Below are 24949 nucleotides of genomic sequence, written 5' to 3' on the forward strand. Positions count from 1 at the left end.
TTCAGCAGGACAACGAAGCTAAACATACAGCCAGAGCTACAATGCTATGGTTGGTATGCTATGGTTCAGATCAAAGCATATTCATGTGTTAGAATGGCCCAGTCAAAGTCCAGACCTAAATACAATTGAGAATTTGTGGCAAGACTTGAAAATTGCTGTTCACAGACGCTCTCCAGCCAATCTGACAGAGCTTGAGCTATTTTGCAAAGAAAAATAGGCAAAAATGTCACTCTCTAGATGTGAAAAGCTGGTAGAGACATCCCCAAAAAGACTTGCAGCTCTAATTGCAGCAAAGGTGGTGCTACAAAGTACTGACTCAGGGGAGCTGAATACAAATATACTTTTCACATTTATTTGTAAAAAATGTTGAAAACCATTTATAATTTTCCTTCCACTTCACAATTATGTGCCACTTTGTGTTGGTCTATCACATAAAATCCCAATAAAATCAATTTATGTTTTTGGTTGTAACATGACAAAATGTAGAAAATTTCAAGGGGGGTGAATACTTTTTCAAGGCACTGTATGTATTCTTAACTCAAATTAGTACCTTATAATGCTTATGGAGGATGTTAGAAGGAGGCGGAAAAACACAGTGAGAAACTATTTCATGAAAAATCGATTACAGGGTCAATAGGTAGATGTGTATAAATTATTTTTGGAAAATAAGGATATCATTTAGTGCCATTTTAAATGTGCACCTCTATGTATGTCTGCGTATTTTTTGTAAATGATAAAAAGAATATAACAGACTTTACTAAAATACAAGGTTTCTGAATTCTAAATCAGATTTACAATACAGTGATGTGCTATTAAAAGAAGGTTGGTGAAGCTGTCTCTCCAACTCAAACCAGCAGTGGACCAAGTAAAACAGCTAGCCAGTCTTGAAACCTGTAACTTAATAACAAGCTGCAAAATGCATAGAGGATAAGGAACGGGCTCTGTAAAAGCTATTAGGAATACACTTGTTAAGGTTTATAAAGAGCTATTGTGTAAATCGTTAAATCTGCACAATGGGCCTCATTTATAAAAACAGGTAAGTGTCTATGCTGTCCATAGCAGCCAGGTCAGTTACTAAATAAACTTACAAGAAAAAGTACCTCTTGAAACAATAACTTTATTATAATTTTGTATTGGACCCAAAGACTGGCTGCAGATGTATCAAACAAAGGGGACAGACACCAAAAAACAACAAAAGACAAAATTAAAAACAGGGACTGGAAGTGCTATGAGCCATCAAACAAATGTAACACATTTTTCCAAAACCCCTAACAATATTACAGTATGATTAAGGCAATGAACAATTTGGGTATAATAAACTGAACAGATAGTAAAGTGGACCTTTCCCCATCTAATACTAATGCCCTGTACATACAATCGGATTTTCCGACAACAAATGTTCGATGAGAGCTTGTTGTTGGAACGTTCCACCGTGTGTATGCTCCATCGAACATTTGCTGTCGGAATTTCTGCCCACAAATGTTTGAGCGCAGGTTCTCAAATTTTCCGCCAACAAAACTTGTCAGAATTTCCGATAGTGTGTACACAAGCCCATGGCACAAAAGTTCAGGCATGCTCGGAATCAAGCAAAAGGAGCCACATTGGTTATTGAACTTCCTTTTTCTTGGCTCAACGTACGTCTTGTACGTCGCCGCATTCTCACGTTCGGAATTTTAGGCCAACATTTGTGTGACCGTGTGTATGCAAGACAAGTTTGAGCCAACACCCTTCGGAAAAAAATCCACGGTTTTGTTGTCGAAAAATCCGATTGTGTGTACAGGGCATAAGTTTACACTTGTAAATTCCCCGAAAAGCAATTCACAGTGGACCACTTTTTAGAGTGGGCCCAACAGTGATACTGGCACCCAGAAGAACACATGTTCCTATGTCAAAATAAGTACAGTTCACAAATACACTATATATTAGGCATACATTGGCAGACATACCTGGGCAGAATAGCAGCAAAGTGGTTAGTACTCTGCCTTGAAGCACTTGGACAAGTGCTTGGGTTATATGTCAACAAAGCACCTGTATGTAGTCTGTTCTCCTGGTTTTTTCTGGGTGCTCCCATATCCAAACAAAAAAATAAAATAAAAACAGGGCCTGAGATTCCACAAAATATGTGTATATCAGACCCATAATGGAGACTGGTAGAACATTTTGCACAAAGGGAAAATAAATAGCCAGACCAAAAGGATCTAAAAAGAAACATTTTGATGTACCTTTAAATTACAGATTTTACAGTACAGGAATTGATTCATAGAGCATGGGTTATATACCTGATTCTAAGTCCTGTACTGTATGATAAAGATAAAAGGAATTTTGATGTACCTGTAAACTCTATCATGGATACAGTACAGGACACAGGAATTGATTTATAGGCAATGGTTGCCATATATAACCCATGGTCTAGGAGTCGATTGCTGTGTCCTGAAATGTATGATAATGATATTTTAATTTGTGCTTAGTTATCGTGCAGTTAGAAGCTTTAGTCTAAATAAATAATGGGCAGCACTCCAGACAGTGAACGTTTCAAGTTCCATATATTTATGAAAGGAAGCATCATGTAAAGACATAACAGTAAATTGTAGTACAAGCACAAGATTTCCCCATGCTTCCTATATCTACACAAAGGAAAACTCTCAGCTACAAGGATCTTTATACATTTATACATCTTTATACATTTTTATTAGAATAGGGAGAAGATCCAGGCTAAGGCTGGCCATAAATTATACAATTTTCTTCCACAATTTTTCTTTAATTTTGGCAAAACCATATAATATGAAGTCAAACCTAAACACTTTGAATTTGTATGCAAGAAGGCAGGCCATTTCACTACATAGCTGAAGGTAAATCTAAAGGAAATTGGATAAGAAAATTGCATAATGTATGGCCAGCTTAAAAATAGAGTAATTAGCAAACATCAATACACATGGATACCAGAAAAAAGTTGGCATGTGGATACTCAGGATCAGGTGAAGGTGGGAACCACAACTCATCAAATGAGATCTACCCGACAAAGTGTTTTTACTCCAAAACGTGATTCCCACCTCCATCTGATCCTGAGCATCTACATGCCAACTGAAGGTTTTTTCTGGTATCTATCCATGGCTACAGATGTTTGTTAATTACTGTACTTTTAGCCTAGATCTCCTCCCCTGTTCTAATGAAAATGTATACGATGCTTGTAGTTGAGAGTTTGACTTTGTCTAGATAGAGGAACTGTGGGGAGATCTCGTGTTTGTACTACAACTTAAGCCTCGTACACACGATCAGATTTTCAGACGATCATTCATCCGTTTTTGGTTGCACGCTAGTCTCATGTCGAAAGTGAAGAGGATACTCACCATAGGAAAATTCTCGTACGACAGAATACAACTTCAGAAGTGATGTAATGTGTTGAATAGTTTTGTATGTATTCTTTAGTTTCTGAGCATGCGTAGTCTTGCTCTTATGATTTTTTTTTGTACAAAGACCATACTAATTATATGAAAATCGGACATTGTGTTCACATCTGACAAAAATTTTATAGTCTGCACATCCAGCTTTTGTCAGACGAAAGAAAAAGGAATCGGCTGTCAAAAGGACCGTACTAACGATCTGAAAATCTGCAGATGGTTATGAGACAAAATTTTACTTCCGATTTTCGTATCGTGTGTACTGGCCTTGAGGATCCTTTAACACGGAGCGGACTCTGCCTGTGATCCACTTGTTCAGCAGCGGATCTGTCCGCTGAGCAGGCGGATGGCAGGTCCATGTCTGCTCCACTTATGCAGAGTGGACACAGACACAGCCTGCTCTCCTCTAAGGGTGGTCAGATGTAAATGGATTACCTGTTAGTTTTTTTTTTATATTTTTATTAAGAGTTTAATAACAGACAACACTTATAACAACACTGCTTACAGTATACAAGAGTCATCGATTGACATAGAAGTATGCATTTCAACACAGCATTTCAACATTCCACAATTGTAAGGGTATTTCACTGGTAGCCCCAACTCAACCGGCATATTATGTTCGATCCCCCGTTTGGACTCACAAGAGAACAGAACACCCCCCAAAACCCTGGCGGGGAGGGGGGAGAGAGAACAGAGCCCTGTCAGCAGCCCAACTCCACTCCACCATCTAGGCTGTTTCGGGGTCAGCCAACCAAGAGTGCCAGACCTTATCGTATTTCTTTGGACAGCCCCGGTGTAGGTAAGTATCTTTGTATAGGGGAAGACTGTTGTTCACCAGGCGTTTCCATTGCACCATGGAAGAGGGTTCTGCCTTTTTCCAGTGCATAGCAATATTCTTGCGAGCATAGAAAAGCAATAGACTAATCATTGTGCATTTAGCAGTGGACTGCACCGTGGGCTCAATGAGTCCTAGCATGCAAACCTCCATGGCCAAAGGCACAGCAGTCATGGTGACCTTTCCAATTAGATTCAGCACTAACTCCCAGTACTGTTGGACCCTTGGACATTGCCAGAAAATGTGCGAGAAGTCCCCAGGTAAGGCACCACACCGCCAACAGCTCGGAGAGTGAGAGGGGTTCATCCTATGGAGTCTGTACGGGGTGTAGTAGGCCCGGTGCACAATTTTAAATTGCACTAGGCGGTCTCGAATAGAGACCAGGGAGTTAAAAGGAAGATCCCATACATCATCCCAATCATCCGTGTCTAGTGTGGGGATATCGGTCTGCCATCTGGTAAAAAGTTTATCAAGAGTCGGCAGTGACACATTAATGAGATGCGAGTATAAGATGGAAGTAGGTTTTTTGTCGCAGTCGACCCTGAGTGTGCGTTCCAGTTTCGATTGTGTCATATTGCAGGAGGAATGCGGGAATTGCACTGCAAACGCGTGGACCAATTGAAGGTATCTGAATAGGTAGTGACCCAGCACGTTAAACAGAGAGGTCAGGCTGGTAAAGGGGAGTAGAGAGCCCTGCACCACAACATGTGACATAAGCTTAATCCCGTGCCTAGTCCATGCGTATGGGTCAAGGATCTTGTAGAGGTGAAGTAGGCAAGGGTTCAGCCACAGTGGGGCATTTGGGGATATATCAGTGCGCTTGCGCTCCTCCAGGGCCAGCCCTGCCCGCCATGCTCGCAATGTAGTGAGCATGGAGGGCGTCAAGGGATATGGGGCCCGAGGGCCTCGATAGATGAGAAGCTGGAGGGCCTCCAGCAAACCCACAACAGTAGCCTCCAGCACAGTGGAGGAATTTGTTTAGTCCGGTTGCAGCCACCAGGCCACTGTAACCAACTGCGCAGAGAGGTAGTATTTGTAGCAATCTGGAAAAGCCATACCTCCCTGTGCCCGTGGTCTCATCAAAGTTGTGATTACCTGTTAGTTTACACCCAACAGCCGCCCGATCTGATCTGCTGGACAGAAGGTAAATGGATACCCGTCCATCTGTTTTTCGTGGATCGGATTGGATGTAGGCTGTTGTAAATGGACACATGTCCTTTTACATCCGCTGCTTCATAGCGGATAATGGAGGTTTCCGATGAAGCCCGTCTGTCCGTTTTTCAGGATCAGAACGTTCATGTGAAAGGGGCCTTAATTTTATGTCTTTTTATGATGCTTCCTTTCATAAATATATGAAACTTGAACATTTAGCTGTCCGGAGTGGTGCCCATTATTTATTTAAGAGTGTATTGATTCCTGGGTCTTTTGTGAGCAAACCCAGTCTTTGGTTTCAGCACCTTTAGGCTGGGTTAACACTTGTGCGATGACAGACATGGCAAGTGATTCGCATTGCATTGCTATGCAGATCACATGCAAAGTCTGTGCAACGCAAATTCAGCCACACAAATTGTATGGCTAAAATTGCATTCGTACCAAAATGCAGGTGCAGGACCCTTTTTTTGGTCTACACTGGAATCGGATCGTATGCGTGTTCACACCTATGATCTGATTCCTGCACCATTTGACAGTTCTCACTGTGAACCGATCTGGGGGTGCCATTAACTTTACATCTGTCAGTGTGAACCACCGGCGAGTGAGATGCGATGCGGGAACCCACACTGGAATCACGCTGGTTTCCGCTTCGCATATGTGTGACCTGGGACTAATTTATGTTATTAACTCTTTATGCACTGATTTTGTGATTTATGTGTGCATTAGCTTATTTTTTTGCTTTACTAAATTAGAAGCTTTAGGACATTACTGCGGCCTTTTCAGACACAAATAGTGTTTAGTGGATTTGTCTTTTTAAGAAGAAATAGCAGGAAATATTATAGCATAGACATAAGAATGACCTTAGATATCCCTATATGAAATGATCTGGCAGCTGTAAAGATATGTGTCTCAGGTTCTATTTTTATAGCAAAGATCACTAAAATAATACCGCCGACAATGCCGTATTGTTTCCGTACGAATGCCACAGCTATGTCGGCTTTGTCTCACGTGAGCTTGTGTTTCTTCACAGCATTATCAGGAAATCAAGAGCTGTAAAATACAAGTCTCACGAAAACAGCTTGAGCCCCAGGCACTGCAGAATTTATTATTGGCAGACTTCCTGTCGTCAACCACTCCCAGGATTTTCTGGGAGAAATCCCCCAATAACTTCTTGTGAAAATCACCAGTTATGATGACAGGACAATAAAACACGCAGACAGAAGGGGGAGGTGACAGTAACAGTGTGCAGAGTTCATAGGGGGGGGGGGGGAAATAAAAAAAAAAGCTCCCTTGCTTTGCTATGTGCATTTAGAGTCAGTAAGGGTTAAACAGAACTTCCATTTCAGTGACATTCCCAAATGCGTTCATAGAACATAAAAAAAAAAAATGAGGAAATCCATCGGCAGATAAGTGATGTATCTCTGAAAGGTGATAGTTATTCTTTAATCCTTACAATAAAGGCAATCAGCAGCTGTTAGTCAGTGTTGTATGCTAGCAGGTGATAAGCCTTCTGTTATTGTGGCTGCAAACTATCAAGTCATTGCACACACAGTGCTGGCCACCAGAGTGCCACCTCCTGTATCAGAACTGTCCCATTCATCACGTTATGTTTGTAGACAAATGACTGGCAAGGCATTTCTCAGCTCAGTGTCGCCCCCCCCCCCCACCCCACCCCATGTCTGATGATGTGTAGCCACATGGAAGGATACAAGCTCTGAAGTAGAGACAGCAGGGTGTGGTTTTCAGAACAATATGTATTTTCTTCTTTGCTAATCCCGAATGTGGTACACTCAGTAACCTGAGAGGGGAAACAAGCCGGCAGGCATGTTTTCCTGGCCTGTGTGTCTGTGACAGGGTATGGTAGTGGTTACTGCACAGAACAAAGGCACAGGCGGCGTTCCAGAATTAATCTCTAAGCTTGGGAGGTGCAGTCTCTTTCCTTTCTCTGCTCCCTAAATGTATGCTCTTCTTTTGGGTATCAGGACGGGGGTAGGTCAGTCCAGTGTTCTTGGGTCTCTGGCATCTCTCTTACCTAGATCTGCCAGCAAGAACAGATAGATGGCATCTGCTTCTACTAAGGCTGCCTGGGATCTTGTTTTCTATATCCCATTGATTTCCTTTAGTCTGCCAGTGCTGTACTTATATTCCCCTCTGTCTGCGGTTACAAAATGAAGCAACCATGAAAGACTTCAAACAAAGGACTTTTGCTTGGAAAGGAAGAATCTGGAACTGTTTTTTTTTCCCCCGATTAAAACGAACGTTTGGAAAATGCCAGAAGGCATTTATCCATTACTAAAATATTCAAATATCCAAAAATACACTGCATAAAATGTATACTTACTGAACTCGGTTGATGAAAAAATACCCAAGACCCAGTTTAGTTATTTCATCTCAGTGTATGTTCATCCAAAGACTTTTAAAGTGTATTTAAAGACAAAATGTTTCTTATTTTTTTTTTTTCGTTTTAATTTAAATTTTAGACTGTCTTATTGGGGAGATTTACCTTAACACCCAGTCCCAGAGGACCCAGTGGGAAGTAAGAGGAGATCTCTTCAAAGTAAGAGTATATCCTGTCTTATGCCACGTACACGCGACCGGACTTTTCAACAGCAAAGACAATTCGATAGTGTGTGGGCTTCATCAGGCTTTTGCTGTCTAAAAATCAGACGGACTTTAGAAATGGAACATGTTTCAAATTTTTGGGCTGGAACTCTGCTGGAACTAGTTCCTATGGAGAAATCCTCCTCTTCTCTATGCTAGTCCGACGGACGAAAACCAACGCTAGGGCAGCTATTGGCTACTGGTTACTGGCTATGAACTTCCTTATTCTAGTCCAGTCATATGTAATCACGTTAGAATCCGTCAGCCTTTGGTGTGATTGTGTGTGTTCAAGTCCGTTCATTCGGAAAGTTGGTCGGAAGTCCGCCAAAAGGCCATCAGAAAAAAAGACATATGCCCCATTGGAAGGTTTACTGTCCACTGCCATGTGTTCGTGTTGGAGAGATTTTTTTAACCCATATCCTAGATTTATCTGGAGGTCTATGTTACCTTTATAAAAGCAAAAAAAAAATTGACTGGCTAAAGGAGAAGCAGTCCTATGATAAAACAATGTTTCCAACTACCGTACCTAAAAATTATTTTACTTTTGACCCACTCATGATTTAAAGACGTACCATGGGAAAAAAATGTTTTATTTTATTTTGGATAGAGTAAGGGAGGGTTATAACCCTTGTCATTTTTTTTACTCCATCTAAGTCCCATTTTGGAGATTTCCCTTTACTTTCAGTCCCATAGTCAAACAAAGTGAGAGGAAATCACTGCAAACCCCAGGTCACCAGAACCAGTGTTCCTGTTGGGAGATTTCCCCTCCATTACTTTTCTGAGGACAACCCATAATAATAAGGACAAATAGAGGGGGTGAATCTTTCTAACTGGGACACCTACAGCAATAAAAACTGACAAGTGTTCTAATCCCTCTCCACTCTATCCAAAACTAAAAAAAAAGTAAATCCCCTTTTTACATGGGATATGTAACATTCTATATAATGCCAACATTTAATAGACAGTGGCTTTTCTGTTCCCCAAACATATCATACACAGAGTCTCTGGCCAGAAACAACAAGGTTATGTCAGTTTGAATCAATAACCATATTAAAGCTCAAAAGTGGAACTTCCACTTTAAATACTCTGCACCCACTGACATGCCACAATTGGCATGTCATTTTTTGGCGGGGGGGGGGGAGTGGGTACCTAGTTTTGATAGGTACCCAGCTCCAGCTTCCTGGTCTGGTTGCCTCACCATCTAGGCGACTCCTCCCTCCCTGCAATCTTCTGGGACACGTCACAGGTCCCAGAAGATTGCCTGGCCATTGACAGAGCTTACCGCGACTCGCGCATGTGCACTGCACACCCGGCTGTGAAGTCGCAAACTGTCACAGCCGGGCGCCCACGCTTCTAAAACCGGCGCCGCAGATAGGCTGGAGAAAGGAGCAAGGCATCGGGCGGCCACATTCCTGGACTATGGGACAGGTGAGTGTCTGTTTATTAAAGGAGAAGTACAGTCTGAGGTCATTTGGCTGGGCTTCTCCTATGGATCACAGGAGTGCAATTTGTTTTGCAGTCCTGTGAGCCATTTTCAGCAGAGAGCGGTCTGAAGTCCATTCTCTGCCGACGTCACAGGAATCAGTCCAGGCACCATGTCATCACAACAATGGGAGTCTGGATTAGAGGTCGACCTATATATCGGCCGATATTTGGCAATTTTAATTAATCAGCATCGGGCGATTGTGCTGCTAAAAATGCCGATGACATGTTCAGCGGGACTTGCAAAAGACTTCTGTAATAGAAGTAAATGTAAGTTTCCTGAAGACATCAGTGAAGGACTTTCCTCCTCTCTGGGCAGGCTGCCAAGAAAAGTGATACAATGTTTCTTCTTCAATGGACTGAACTCCCTGTGTAGAAGTTCTCAGTTTAACCATTTAAAGACTAAATCTTTTCTGACACTTGTCGCTTACAAGTAAAAATCCTGTATTTTCTGCTAGGAAATCACTCAGAACCCCCAAAAATTATATATATTTTTTTAGCAGAGACCCTAGGGAATAAAATAGCGGTTGTTGCAATATTTTATGTGACGCGGTATTTGCGCAGAGGTCTTTCAAACGCAATTATTTTGGAAAAAATACACAGATTAATAAAAAATAAAAATAAAACAGTAAAGTTAGCCCTTTTTTTTTCCTCCAAAAGTTTTGAGTACCTGTTTTCCTGTTTTTGTGTATTTAATATATAGTTATTTTTTAATCTAAATTATACAAGTGAACTGATTGGAGGTTTGTTTTGTTTAATAAATGTGTAAGCAATTTTCTGCATCACTTATTAAGGCTGCTTTCACACTGGAGCGGACAAGCGTTGACAGTAAAACGCTGCTAGTTTTAGCAGCGATTTACCGTCATTTTAGGCCCGCTATTCGGCTGCTAGCGGGGCAGTGACACGCTGCTGCAAAATCGCATTGCATGCGCTTCAGCAGTGGTGCCCATTCATTTACACCGCTCCAAAGATGCTGCTTGCAGGATTTTTTTTTTTTTTTTTATGTCCTGCCAGCGCATCTCCTCAGTGTGAAAGCACTCTGGCTTTCTCACAGACTGCAGGGGAGCCATTTTGAAGGCAATTTACAGGCACTATTTTTAGCCCAAAATCGCCTGAAAAACATCCCAGTGTGAAAGAGATGAAGGGAAAAAAATAAATAAAAATCGGCCTAACATATCGGCCCAAAAAAATCGGCATCATATATCGGCCATCGGCCACCGCAATTTCTAAATATCGGCATTGGCCAGAGAAAAACCTCTAGTCTGGGTCCGCCAGGTGCCTGGACTGACACCCGTCTCAGGCTCTGAGTGAGCAGCTAAGAGCCCGAGACGGCTGCTCCTCGCCCCTCCACAGCTCAGCGCTCCAGTGAGCAAGGAGGAGCAGAGCAGGAGAGCTGCTGATTGACAGGCAGCAGCTCTCTACTCAGGGAGCTGTGAGAACCGAGCCATGCTGCATTCACCCAGGTAAGTATGAATATGGAAAAAAAAAAAAAAAAAACCTTTACTTCTCTTTTAAAAGTGAGCACTTTTTTACAACATTTCAGTTACCTTATTAAATGAGACATTTAAGGCATCACAGCACAAAATGAACAACAAGCATGTTAATTAATGGGTAGTGTCAAAATGTAGACAGAAAAACAGAAGTATTGTTTACAAAACAGTTATAAAATCTGCTTATATCTAACCCTAACAAGGCATTCATAATTTAAATGACTTATCACTGGTTTCAAAGGCAACTCTTAACCACTTGCCTACTGGGCACTTATACCTTCTTCCTGCCCAAGTCAATATTCAGCTTTCATCGCTGTCACACTTTGAATGACAATTGCACGGTCATGCAACACTGTACCCAAACAAAATGTTTTCGCATTTTTTTTACACAAATAGAGCTTTCTTTTGGTGGTATTTAACCTCCTCCCGTCCGCCCTATAGCCGAATGACGGCCTTAGAGCGGGCGGCTTCCTTCGCCTGGCCGTCCCTGGACGGCCTGGTGTTTACTTCCGCAATGCGCACCGCCGGGGGCGCGCATCGCAGAAGTATTGTATTTGCCGTGTCTCCCGGAGACAGGCAAATACAGATCGCTGTGAACGGCCAATCAAAGCGGCCGTTCACAGCGCGATCGCAGCTGCCAATGGGAGATGATCTCATATGTAAACATATGAGATCATCTCCCATTGCCGTGTCTCTCCCTCCTCACAGAGAGACAGCGTGTGAGGAGGGAGAGCGATCTATGTGTCAGCCCCAGTGCCAGTGTCAGCCCCAGTGCCTGTGTCAGCCCCAGTGCCAGTGTCAGCCCCAGTGCCAGTGTCAGCCCCAGTGCCAGTGTCAGCCCCAGTGCCAGTGTCAGCCCCAGTGCCAGTGTCAGCCCCAGTGCCAGTGCCATCTGTCAGCCCCAGTGCCAGTGCCATCTGTCAGCCCCAGTGCCAGTGCCATCTGTCAGCCCAGTGCCATCTGTCAGCCCAGTGCCATCTGCCAGTAGTGCCAGTGCCCCCAGTGCCACCTGCCAGCGCCTGCCGTCAGCCCCAGTGCCGTCAGCCCCAGTGCCGTCAGCCCCAGTGCCACCAGCGCCAGTGCCACCTGCCAGCGCCAGTGCCGCCCGTCAGCCCCAGTGCCGCCCGTCAGCCCCAGTGCCGCCCGTCAGCCCCAGTGCCGTCAGCCCCAGTGCCACCTGCCAGCACCAGTGCCACCTGCCAGTGCCACCTGCCAGTGCCATCCGCCAGCCCCAGTGCCGTCAGCCCCAGTGCCGTCAGTGCCGCCAGTGCCAGTGCCACCTGCCAGTGCCACCTGCCAGCGCCAGTGCCATCCGTCAGCCCCAGTGCCAGTGCCGCCAGTGCCACCTGCCACCACCAGTGCCACCAGTGCCACTTGCTAGTGCCACCTGCCACCTGCCAGTGCCACCTGCCAGCGCCAGTGCCACCTGCCAGCGCCATCCGTCAGCCCCAGTGCCGTCAGCCCCAGTGCCACGTGCCAGTGCCACCTGCCAGTGCCACCTGCCAGTGCCAGTGCCACCTGCCAGCGCCAGTGCCACCTGCCAGCCCCAGTGCCACCTGCCAGCGCCATCCGTCAGCCCCAGTGCCGCCAGCCCCAGTGCCACCTGCCAGCGCCACCTGCCAGTGCCATCTGCCAGCCGCAGTGCCATCTGCCATCTGCCAGCCCCATTTGCCAGAGCAATTAGCCAGAGCAAATAGCCAGTGCCATCTGCCAGTGCCAGCCCCAGTGCCAGCCCCATCTGCCAGCAACATCTGCCAGCCCCATCTGCCAGCCCCATCTGCCAGCCCCATCTGCCAGCCCCATCTGTCAGCCCCATCTGTCAGCCCCATCTGCCTCCAGTGCCATCTGCCTCCAGTGCCATCTGCCTCCAGTGCCACGTGGGGTCACTTTGTGGGCATTTCCATTGTCCTGGAACTCCAGGGCCTTCAAAACTGTAATAGGTGGTTGAGAAATAAGATGTGTAATTTATGCTCCTAGAACGCCTGATGGTGCTATTTCAATATTGGGCCTCTGTATGTGGTCAGGCTGTGTAAAAGTCTCACACATTTGGTATCGTTATACTCAGGAGGAGTAGTAGAACGTATTTTGGGGTGTCATTTTTGCTATGTACATGCTATGTGTTGGAAATATCTTATAAATGGACAACTTTGCGTAAAAAAAATGCGTTTTCATTTTTTTTCCACATTTTCCCAAAACTTCTGGAAAAAAAATGAACCATTCAAACGACTCATTATGCCTCATAGATTATACGTTGGGGTGTTAGCTTTCCAAAATGGGGTCACTTTGTGGGCATTTCCATTGTCCTGGTGCTCCAGGGCCTTCAAAAATGTAATAGGTGGTCGAGAAATGAAATGTGTAATTTATGCTCCTAGAACGCCTGATGGTGCTATTTCAATATTGGGCCTCTGTATGTGGCCAGGCTGTGTAAAAGTCTCACACGTTTGGTATCGTAATACTCAGAAGGAGTAGCAGAATGTATTTTGGAGTGTCATTTGTGGTATACACATGCCATGTGAGAGAAATAACCTATTACATTGAAAATTTTGTGAGGAAAAAAAAAAAAATCTTCATTTTGCAAAGAATTGTGGGAAAAAGATGACAACATCAAAAACCTCACCATGCATCTTAGTAAATACCTTGGAATGTCCACTTTCAAAAAAGGGGTCATTTGGGGGATATTTGTACTTTCCTGACTTGTTCGGGTCGCAAGAAATGAGATAGGCCACCAGTACATCAGATGTGATCAATTTTGTGCGATTCGCACCACAGCTTGTAGACTCTCTAACTTTCACAAAGACCAAATAATATCCACTAATTTGGGTTATTTTTACCAAAGATATGTAGCAGTATAAATTGTGGCCAAAATTTATGAAAAAAAAATTATAATTTGCAAAATTTTATCACAGAAACAAAGAAATATGCGTTCTTTTTCAAAATTTTCGGTCTTTTTTCATTTATAGCGCAAAAAATAAAAACCCCAGAGGTGATCAAATACCACCAAAAGAAAGCTCTATTTGTGGGAAAAAAGGGACACAAAATTCATTTGGGTACAGTGTTGCATGACTGAGTAATTGTCATTCAAAGTGTGAGAGCACCAAAAGCTGAAAATTGGTCTGGTCAGGAAGAGTGTTTAAGTGCCCAGTAAGCAAGTGGTTAATCACCACTGGGTTTTTGATTTTTTGCAAAATAAACACATAAAGACAAATTTAAAAAAATAAAATTTGTTATAAAATTTGGGAAACAGGTACATTTTCTCCTTCACTAATGGGCACTGATAGTATGCACTGATGGGCTGCACTGATGAGGCAGCGATGATGGGCACTGGTAGGCAGCACTGATGGGCGCTAGTAGGGCAGGATGAGCAGGCACTGATTGGCAGCACTAGTGGGCGCACATTGGCAGCACTTGTGGGCACTGTGTGGAATGCACTGATAATCAGTGCCCTGATTACCAGTGCTGTGTAGATGTCCCTTTTAGAGAAGCCAGGTATCGGCTCTCTTCTCCTCTCCTCATGCTCTTAGCATGAGAAAAGGAGTGCAGAGAACCGGCTTCTATTTACATCTGTGATCAGCTGTGATTGGACACAGTTGATGATGAAAGAGCGGCTGACTGGCTCTTTACCTCAACCTGTGATCAGCAAGGTCCTCTGGACACTGCTGATCACAGAGTGTGCTGCATGCACCCCACAGCAGGCCCAGCCATGGAAGGCAGTCATATGATGGCCGCCCAAAACTAGCCATCTGTGCTGTAGCCGTCATTCGGCTATAGCAGGGTCAGCAAATGGTTCAATTGGTTGTAACCCTAATACATTTTTTTTTTTTTTAAAAGCTCACGTTCCTTTAAAGCATTATCAGTAGCACAGGGAGTGCTGTTTCAGTGTAATTTGTCCCTTTTTTAAAATCTAAAATACCTGGTTGATTCTGTCTCCCCCTGTGTGTGCTGACCATGGTAATCATGGCTGCTGATCCACAATTACCATGGGCAGGTTGCATGCCTTCGTAATCCCGCAGTGTTCCAAGTGTCTCTCCCTCTCCCCCTCCTTCCTTGCCTGTCAGCTCCTGTTTGTGTCTGCAAAGCCGATCTCCTCCCTGCCCCTCCCCTCTAGCCTCTATTCCAAAGTATTACATAACACAATTACTTGTATCCTCTATGTTTTAGCAAAATATTTAGTGCATTATGTCAGTTTTTTTAAAATTTAAATCCTAAATACCTTTTTGCACAGCTCCTCTGTGAGGTCACATGATCGACCAGGGTCGACTTTTCATTCCCATCTGCAGCTAAAAGTGCATTTTGTTTAGCTGTAGATAGCTGAGGTGCATTTAGCAGCAGAAAATTACACACTTCCCCCTTTCTTCCTGAAATGGTGGTAGTTCTGCTCATGTTGGTTCTCATACATTCCCATGTTGGCGTTCATTCTTTGCAGACATGGTCTAACAACAGTTAGTAAACAGTCAAAAGTGGACACTGACATTCTGGTATCTGGTAACGTTTATCGGGATAGGCTCTGAATTTGTCATACATCAGGATAAAATATCTCCTAGTTAGATGATAGGATGTTAATGGTTATTCCTACAGTATCTTCACTTCCTTTGACCCTCTCTCTGCCTCACACCAGAATGCAGTGCAGGAAAGAAATGTTCCCTGGACTGCAGGTGACAACACTGCCCTTGTAATCTGCATGCAGGTGCCAATGTATTGTTAACAGCACCCCAAACATAGATCGCAAATGCAGTGCATTTGCAAGCACCAAATCGTATGGTACCACAGTAGCCTGTCAAATTACACCACATAGGAATGCGTGCCACGTTCCTGTGCAATCCTGGTGTGACCGACCCTCAATCTTCTTCTCCTCTCAAGCAAGCACGCAATGGTAAGCACCAGCTTTGCTCTGTACTCCATTTCAATTACACGGATTTCATTGTTCAGAAAACTACCCACAAAGAGGAAGATGAGGTGCTTGGGGTATATTTGGTAAATACTGTTGCGCACAACCTTTGCCAGATGGGTCTGATTTTAATTTTAGGAAGCTGCTCACATATAAAAGTGTTCTCTGCACTCCAAAATCTAAATAAACAGTGTTTATGTGGCGCTACCTAGATAAAAGAATCATATACAATTTCTTATAAATATGGATTCTCAGTGAAATAGATAAATTATCATAAATAATAATAGTGCATCTATTGAAAAATGTATATATAAAAATGCAAAGGGAATGTTACCAATATAAAAAGATACAAAATGAATTATATAAATATATCAATATGTGCAAATGTGCAAAAGTGCAAATAATAAAATCCACCAAAAAATGTGTTACTCCCAATATGGATTAAATACAATAACAAACATGAAAAAAAATTTGTGTCTAAAGAATATTGAATATGTGCAAATGTGCAAAAGTGCAATTCGTAAAACACACAATCACATAAAACTTATGAAAAAACTGGTGTTGCTCCCAAGGAGCACAAACTTCAAAGTGCAGAGTGCATATAAATCAGTCCATACAAATGTATCCAGAGTGTGCACACAGTCCAACAGGTAATAATGACCATGCAAAGTGGATAAAGCTGCAGACTATTCCGTTTCTCCACACTTCAGTGCTTAGGGTGTACCCCTTATTTCCCCCAGCCTCTCACCTCAAAGTAAGGTCCCTAAGGACTGGAAAACACTTCAGGAATACTGGGCTGACAGTCTTCCACCTCCTCTTAGATTTAACCACAAGGAATCAGCTTTGTATCTCCATAACTCCCAATCCGGTTTACACCATAACAAGGAAAGAGAATAAAGGGGCCTCCAATGTGTAGTATAATTACACAGTGTTTATTTATCAAAATATCCACACTTACAATAAAATCCAGTGAATCACGAATGTAAACAGTGATACTTCCAGTCTAAGCCGCGACCGGAAGTGACGATCGACACCTAGCTCCTCCCTGACGCGTTGCGTCACATACCACCTGACTTTCTCTCATATTTATAAGAAATTGTATATGATTCTTTTATCTAGGTAGCGCCACATAAACACTGTTTATTTAGTGCTTGGGGTATACCATTCCCCAAAAAATGGGGTATTTCGAAAAATATGGCTGAAAATGCAGATGCACCTAAATGCAGCTAAATGCTTCTAAACATACCTAATTGCGTCTACAAACCACGACTACCTGCAGGAAATAGTTCAACATTTTCATGTGCAGATTTACTGCTGTCAGATAAAAATGTCCATGTGAATGTAGCCTTAGAACTCGGTTGACGTCTAGATTGGGTAGACATTATTTTACCAAATTATAAAAATTGAAATGTAACAAAAAACATGGAGTTAAAACACAATACAGAATATACTGGACAGAAAGGGCTAGTTCACATCAGAAAGCATTAACTTTGACCCATGTTGCATTAACATTATGTGGTAAAAGTGGTATGCATATTCAACCCTAACGTTTGTTTTACATTTTGGATAGAGTTGGCAGAGATTAGAACCCCTGTTGGGTTTTTACTGCTATTGGGGGCTCTGTTAGAGAGATTTCCCCTCACTTATTTTTTCATCAGACAAGAAATAAGGGACCAGCAAGACAGACCGAAATTAAACAGTCAGAAGAATTACATGATCTTACTACTGTACAGAAAAAATGCATTTTTCTTTCTGTGTGTCTCTGCTGAAGATAATGCCTAATCTTTGGAGCCCCTGATTGGAGTAAAGTACCAACAAAGGTTCTAATCCTTCCCTACTCCATTCAAAACTCAAAAAAAAAAAAAAAAAAAAAATCTTGCTTTCACATGGATTTTAACTGCAAAGCAGGCCAACACACCTAAAATACAGCACAAAAGAATAATTTTTCAATGAAATGCAAGATGCTGGCTGGAGCAAGTCCTAGTGAAAACAATAGATTATCTTACATCCATGTGTTTGATTGTCCTGGAAAACACATGATCATGCATGAAAATTCATATAGTCTCAAATGATCAGATTAGGATCAAAAACTTTTTTCAAGAGCCCTAAAAAAAGAAAAAAAAAAAAACAAATAAAAAATATTGATAAATTACATACCTAAGAATTTGTAGTTCCTGTTGGGAATTTTTGAGTTCATCACTAAGGCGATGCCATCGAAGAAGAGCTTTTAACTCATGCTGCTCCCTGGCCTCCTCTGCTGTGAGCTGTCCAGAAATAAGAACATTAGTGTCCTAGTTATGGTTTGATATTTAGCACAAGACAATCTTCTATATATTATTGTAAAGGGGGCTTTTGCACTAAGCACTAATTTAACAGGGGTAGTTATACTTACCATTAATGCAACAGAGGATTCTACACTTGCAACCAATGTATCAATAGCATTTAAGTTTACTACCAATGAAATATTTAAAGTAAAGTAAATACATATATAATGGCATCATTTACATTGGCTACCAATGTAACAGGAAATTCACATTAACCAGTGATGAAACAGACAATTACAGCAACCACCAGTGTAACAAAAGAATTCTGCACTGAATACTAATGCCACCAAAATAATGGTGGTCAGTGTAAAACATCCCTATTACATTGGTGTCGGTGCAAATGCTCCCATTACATGGGTGGTCAGTGGTGAGTGCACCAATGCAGGTGTTCATGAAGAAAAGAACCCCTGAACATTGTTGTCAGTTAGAGAAGGCTTCCCTTAAAGTGGTTGTTAACTCTTATAAACCACGTTGACCTACAGGTAAGCCTAGATTAAGGCTTACCTGTAGGTCCAAGAAATATCTCCTAAACCTACACGGTTTAGGAGATATTTACTAAAAGACAGTCACCGCTGTCTACGGCGCATGCACCGTAGACAGCGGTGCGCAGGCACACTATCGCTGTTAGCAGCATGCCGCTGCCAACGCCGATATGCCGTTAGTGGCGGCTTCTGTGCGCATGTGCGGGAGTGACGTCATCGCTACTCCAGCACTGCGAGTGGCCGGAGCAGCAATTACCAGAAGAAGATGGACACTTCGTACTACAGGGGACAGTGGTGACATCGCTGGCTCCTGTGTCAGGTAAGTGACACATAATGGGCTACTACCGTATGCGATGCATAGTAGCCCATTGTGCTTTACCTTTGCAGGGAGACAAAGAAGAAGTGAACCCATCAGGGTTTACTTCCTCTTTAACACCCATTGGTGTTAGTGGAAGAAGGACCCTCATTCATTGGTGTTCTGTGATTAGTTGCCTCAGGAAGGAAGTGGAGAAGAGACTCTGTTGATGCCACCAGCTTAGTCTTAGGAATGTTAAGTTTGAAACTATTCTGCCACCTTTGGGTGGAGATACAGTATCTCACAAAAGTGAGTACACCCCTCACATTTTAGTAAATATTTTATTATATCTTTTCATGTGACAACACTGAAGAAATTACACTTTCATACAATATACAGTAGTGAGTGTACAGCTTGTATAACAGTGTAAATGTGCTGTCCCCTCAAAATAACTCAACACACATCCATTAATGTCTAAACTGCTGGCAACAAAAGTGAGTACACCCCAAAGTGAAAATGTCCAAATTGGGCCCAATTAGCCATTTTCCCTCCCCGGTGTCATGTGACTCGTTGGTGTTACAAAGTCTCAGGTGTGAATGGGGAGCAGGTGTGTTACATTTGATGTTATCGCTCTCACTGTCTCATACTGGTCACTGGAAGTTCAATCTCATGGCAAAGAACTCTCTGAGGATCTGAAAAAAAAAAAGAATTGTTGCTCTACATAAACATGGCCTAGGCTATAAGAAGATTGCCAAGACCCTGAAACTGAGCTGTAGCACGGTGGCCAAGGCCATACAGGGGTATAACAGGACAGGTTCCACTCAGAACAAGCCTCGCCATGGTCGACCAAAGAAGTTGAGTGCAGGTGCTCAGCGTCATGTCCAGAGGTTGTCTTTGGGAAATGGATGTATGCGTGCTGCTAGCATTGCTGTAGAGGTTAAAGGTGTGGGGGGTCAGCTTGTCAGTGCTCAGACAATACGCCGCACACAGCATCAAATTAGTCAGCATGGCTGTCATCCCAGAAGGAATACTCTTCTAAAAATTATGCACAAGAAAACCCGCAAACAGTTTGCTGAAGACAAGCAGACCAAGGACATGGATTACTGGAACCATGTCCTGTGGTCTGATGAGACCAAGATAAACTTATTTGGTTCACGAGGTGTCAAGTGTGTGTGGCGGCAACCAGGTGAGGAGTACAAAGACAAGTGTGTCTTGCCTACAGCCAAGCATGGTGGTGGGAGTGTCATGGTCTAGGGCTGTATAGATACAGTTCATTGAGGGAACCATGAATGCCAACATGTACTGCAACATACTGAAGCAGAGCATGATTCCCTCCCTTTGGAGACTGGGACGTAGGGCAGTATTCCAAACACAGCTCCAAGACGACCACTGCCTTGCCAAAGAAGCTGAGGGTAAAGGTGATGGACTGGCCAAGCATGTCTCCAGACTTAAACCCTATTGAGCATCTGTGGGGCATCCTCAAACGGAAGGTGGAGGAGTGCAAGAACAATACACAATATATCATAATATGCATAGAAGTGAAAAACAAAACGAAGTGAGTATAATTCACACTAAGGGAATTAACTCCAATATATCATATAATAAAATAGTCTACGTGAACGCAAATGTGCGAATATAGATGTCCAATGGGATGGTGCCAGAAACAGAAAAAATCTGGAAGAAACGATACAAATGGTGGGGCTGAAACTAGTTGTCTGAAGTCACATCAACACCAACTGGCTATCTGAAGTCGCATCAACCACTCAAGGATAACAGATGAGTACTCTTACCGATATAGTTGGACACACATGTCATACGACAGTGGGTTAATAAGGCTTGCGGTCACAATCTGGTGCTGTGTATGGACGATTATTGAGTAGATCCTGGTGGGGGTCCTCGGTTCTCTATCTCCAGGCTCCAAGGGAGCAGATACGCCCATTCTGGAGTACTACAAGTTCTCTTTTTTTTCTCTCCTCACAATGCTCAAGGTGAAAATATGAAAAGAAAAAAAAGCAGAGGGGCTCCAAATGGTGCAGGTCAAAAAAAACAATGGGTTTATTATATGTCAAAAATTGTAAATGACACACCAAAAGTTGTATGTTAAAAAGTGATCACAAAAGCATACAGTAATTACTGTATGGATTACTGTGCGCTCCATAGCCTAAGTCAATCTGAGGCTTGGAGAGCAAATTTCATCATCCACTTCCTGCTCTGCCCCCTCATTAGGGGCGGACCAGAGATTCAGTCGTTTATTTATTGAACAGCAATGTGAGGGGATACAGCCAGTCCCTGTTGAAGACCCTTAGTGTCAAAACACGTCGGTCAGCTTTACTGTACCCCACATTGCTTTTACTTTGTTTTATCCTTTTGTGATCACTTTTTAACATACAACTTTTTGGTGTGTCATTTACAATTTATGACATATAATAAACCCATTGTTTTTTTTTTACCTGCACCATTTGGAGCCCCTCTGCTTTTTTTTCTCATATTTTCACCTTGAGCATTAGAGGAGAGAAAAAAAGAGAACTTGTCCTAGATATGCCCATTCTGGAGTGTTCGCTCCCTTGGAGCCTGGAGATAGAGAACCGAGGACCCCCCCACCAGGATCTACTCAATGATCATCCATACACAGCGCCAGATTGTGACCGCAAGCCTTATTGACCCACTGTCGCACGACGTGTGTGTCCAACTATATCAGTAAGAGTACTCATCTGTTATCCTTGAGTGGTTGATGTTGATGCAACTTCAGATAGCCAGTTGGTGTTGATGTGACTTCAGACAACTAGTTTCAGCCCCACCATTTGTAACATTTCTTCCAGATTTTTTCTGTGTCTGGCACCATCCCATTGGACATCTATATTCACACATTTGCGTTTATGTGGACTATTTTATTATATGATACATTGGAGTTAATTCCTTTAGTGGGAATTATACTCACTTAGTTTCACTTCTATGCATATTATGATATATTGTGCATGGTCTTGTTGTGTGTTTTATCACATTTTTTCACATATTTGTACATACAATATTTAGCGCTAGACTAATTATTTATCACTTTGTCCAGCTTTGTTTGCTTGAGTGTTAGCTGCTTATTGTTTTTTACATTGTAGCTCAGTGTTTTCTTTCCCTCTGAGCAGTGCAAGGTCTCTAACATACACCAGATTAGTGATGGCATCATGGAGCAGTGGAAGAGGACTGGAGTGGCAACCTGTGAAGCTCTGGTCAACTCCATGCCCAAGAGAGTTAAAGCCAGTGGTGGAATATCATGTTGGCCACACAAAATATTGACACTTTGGGCCCAATTTGGACATTTTCACATAGGGGTGTACTAACTTTTGTTGACAGCGATTTAGACATTAATGGCTGTGTTGAGTTATTTTGAGGGGACAGCAAATTTACACTGTTATACAAGCTGTACACTCACTACTTTTACATTTCTTCAGTTTTGTCACATGAACAGATATAATAAAATATTTATAAAAATGTGAGGGGCGTACTCACTTTTGTGAGATACTGTAAATCTATCCACAGAATAAGACCAAAACTGACCAAGGTAATTTTATTTACTGCAAGTATCCCAGCTGACTTGGAACCTCTGGGTTCCTAGTACCTACTGCAGGCAGGGGTAGCCTGTGTCTGTAATATGCAGAACATGGAAATGCAATTATTTTATTAAACATGCCATTGGTGCACATTTTACTAAATGTTGTAAGTCATAGTAATAAAAAGATACAAAACATAATTTAAAAAAATCAAGCTTAAAATATTAACATAAACGTGATCATAAATTCGTTTTTGAGCATGACCACAAAACTTTGCAGTAGGGTAACGCTCTGGTCAGGAAGGGGGTAAATCCTTCCAGGGCTGAAGTGGTTAATGAATAAATTACTAACATGTTGCAAAATATATCAACAATTTAATTATTTGGAAAGATGTCCCTTTTGTCCTGAAAATGCAATTATTGAACTCAGTTCACCTTTTACAGAAACTAATAAATGCACATCCTTTTGCAGGTAAAAAAAATGTGCATTTATTATTTGTGTACTCTGCAGCCTGTAAGGCACTGCACCCACAATCAGCAGCTCTAGTGTGCAAATTCTGGATTCTGCAGACTCTCAGTACACTGTCTGCCCATTACTCGGATATAGACCGGTACAGGCAGACAGTAACTGAATGACAGGCGGCATCAATGGACTACAAGAGTGTTAGCCAGCACCCTCACAGTTCATTGAGAAATACAAGCGGTTGGCTGCAGATGACAACGGTACTTGTAGTTTATTTCTTCACAGAACTTTAAGAATAAATAACCCGGTCATGTGGGCGGAGCCTTTTACGGACATGCTGTTTTTAAGTTCTGCCAGTGACTGCAGGGGGGAAAGATCCCACGCTCACTGTAACAGGGAGGGAGGATTGGGGGGAGAAGATGCAAGAGCTGGAACATGTTATATGTTTCACCCTAAATATGGGTGGAACATGTACTGTACCTTGTTCCATAGCTCAACTTATCCTTTAGGCTGGGTACACACTGTCCAAAAGTCCTGCTGAACCAGCTGGCTTTCGGTAAGTATGTATAGCAGTCTGTCCATCAGAAGCTGCTCTAACGGGACATGCTGGAAATCCAGCATCTGATCAGCACTTGCAGCCATTGGCTGCGAGTGCTGATCAGTGTACTCTGGCTAGGGGAAGCTCCCTGTCAGAATACAATAGCACAGTGGGAGAGTTTGCCGCACCAACGTCGCTTGAGTTGGTAGGGTGATCTGTCAGTTTTTTAAATGTAACCCGCTGGATTGAACAAAAAAGGACTTGCAGTGTGTACCGGATTTAGTTTGTACAATTAACCTCTGTATTAGATCATTAAGAGGCTGCAGTAGATGAGATGTACATAAACAGCCAAGAACATTTAGGCTACTACACCAGGATTTACATGACTGTGTCATCTATGGGCCATTCTCTTCACCCAGGCAGTAAATTAGGCTTCGAAAATATGGCGGCCACGAGTTTCATTTTCATCCTGATGGCTGGTGTGGAAGCGCTCACTGTTGCCCCAGTGATGATGTCTGTTTGGATGAAATGCATAGGGGCGGAGTTACAGTGGTGACATCATCACACTCGCCGGGGTGTGCCAAGTGGTCGTTTGACATGCGGTTTGATTTTGTGACAGTGTGAGTAGACAAACAGCTTTTAATAAACTTGTTTCTTTTGCTACACTATGAGTGATTCTCCCTTCCTCTTTTATATGCCGTTTCCTTTGTGGCTGAGCGGTGGTTTGCCTGTCAGACTGAGTGAATGGAGATATATCACACCTATCCACTCATCCAGGCACTGAGCTGCAGGAGTGAAAGCTCTGATCCAGCCATCGGGCAGGTCAGCATACTGTAGATGAGGAGGCTGACTTCCATTCATTTACCCACTGAGGCGAGTAGGAGCTTACTCTCATTCAATCATCCATCCAGTTAACAAGTGGTGTGATTGGCAACCTTTCATACTATCTATGCATCAGTGGGGTCTGTAACCCCCAAGCACTGTCATGCCCAAATGAGCGGATTTTCCGTCGGAAAAAACTTGGATCGTTTTTCCGACGGAATTCCGCTCAAGTTTGGCTTGCATACACACGGTCACACAAAAGATCGCTGAACTTTCGACCGCCAAGAATGCGGTGACGTACAACACCACGACAAGCCGAGAAAATTAAGTTCAATGTTTCTGAGCATGCGTCAAATTGTTTCCGAGCATGCGTAGGAATTTGTACAGACGATCAGATTTTCCGACTTTTTCCAACCGAAAAAATGAGAACCTGCTTTCAATCTTTTGCTAGCGGGAAATTGGCCAGTAAAAGAGTGATGGAGCATACACATGGTCGCATTTTCTGACCAAAAAGCTCTCTGTGGCCTCTTGCTGGCCGAATTTTCCAATTTCCGAATTTCCAATCGTGTGTACGGGGCATTAGACCTCTTATGTTCTGGGGTCTAACATTCCGGTAAGCAAATTTTGTGTTGCATGCTTGG

General features: G+C 42.9%; 1 protein-coding gene across 2 annotated transcripts in view; it reads right to left on the reverse strand.

Moving 5' to 3' along the window:
• Nucleotides 1–24949, reverse strand: part of AOPEP (aminopeptidase O (putative)) — a 613303-nt gene that overhangs the window by 386675 nt on the left and 201679 nt on the right. For both annotated transcript variants that reach the window (XM_077474816.1, XM_077474818.1), the window contains exon 8: nucleotides 18001–18107. In XM_077474816.1, the coding sequence (XP_077330942.1) occupies nucleotides 18001–18107 (107 nt within the window). The remainder of the gene's footprint in view (nucleotides 1–18000; nucleotides 18108–24949) is intronic.

This window comes from Lithobates pipiens, unplaced genomic scaffold, assembly GCF_037356315.1.
Source record: "Lithobates pipiens isolate NorthernLeopardFrog02 unplaced genomic scaffold, aLitPip1_a1.2 Scaffold_13, whole genome shotgun sequence".
In the NCBI taxonomy this organism is placed as follows: Eukaryota; Metazoa; Chordata; class Amphibia; order Anura; family Ranidae; genus Lithobates; species Lithobates pipiens.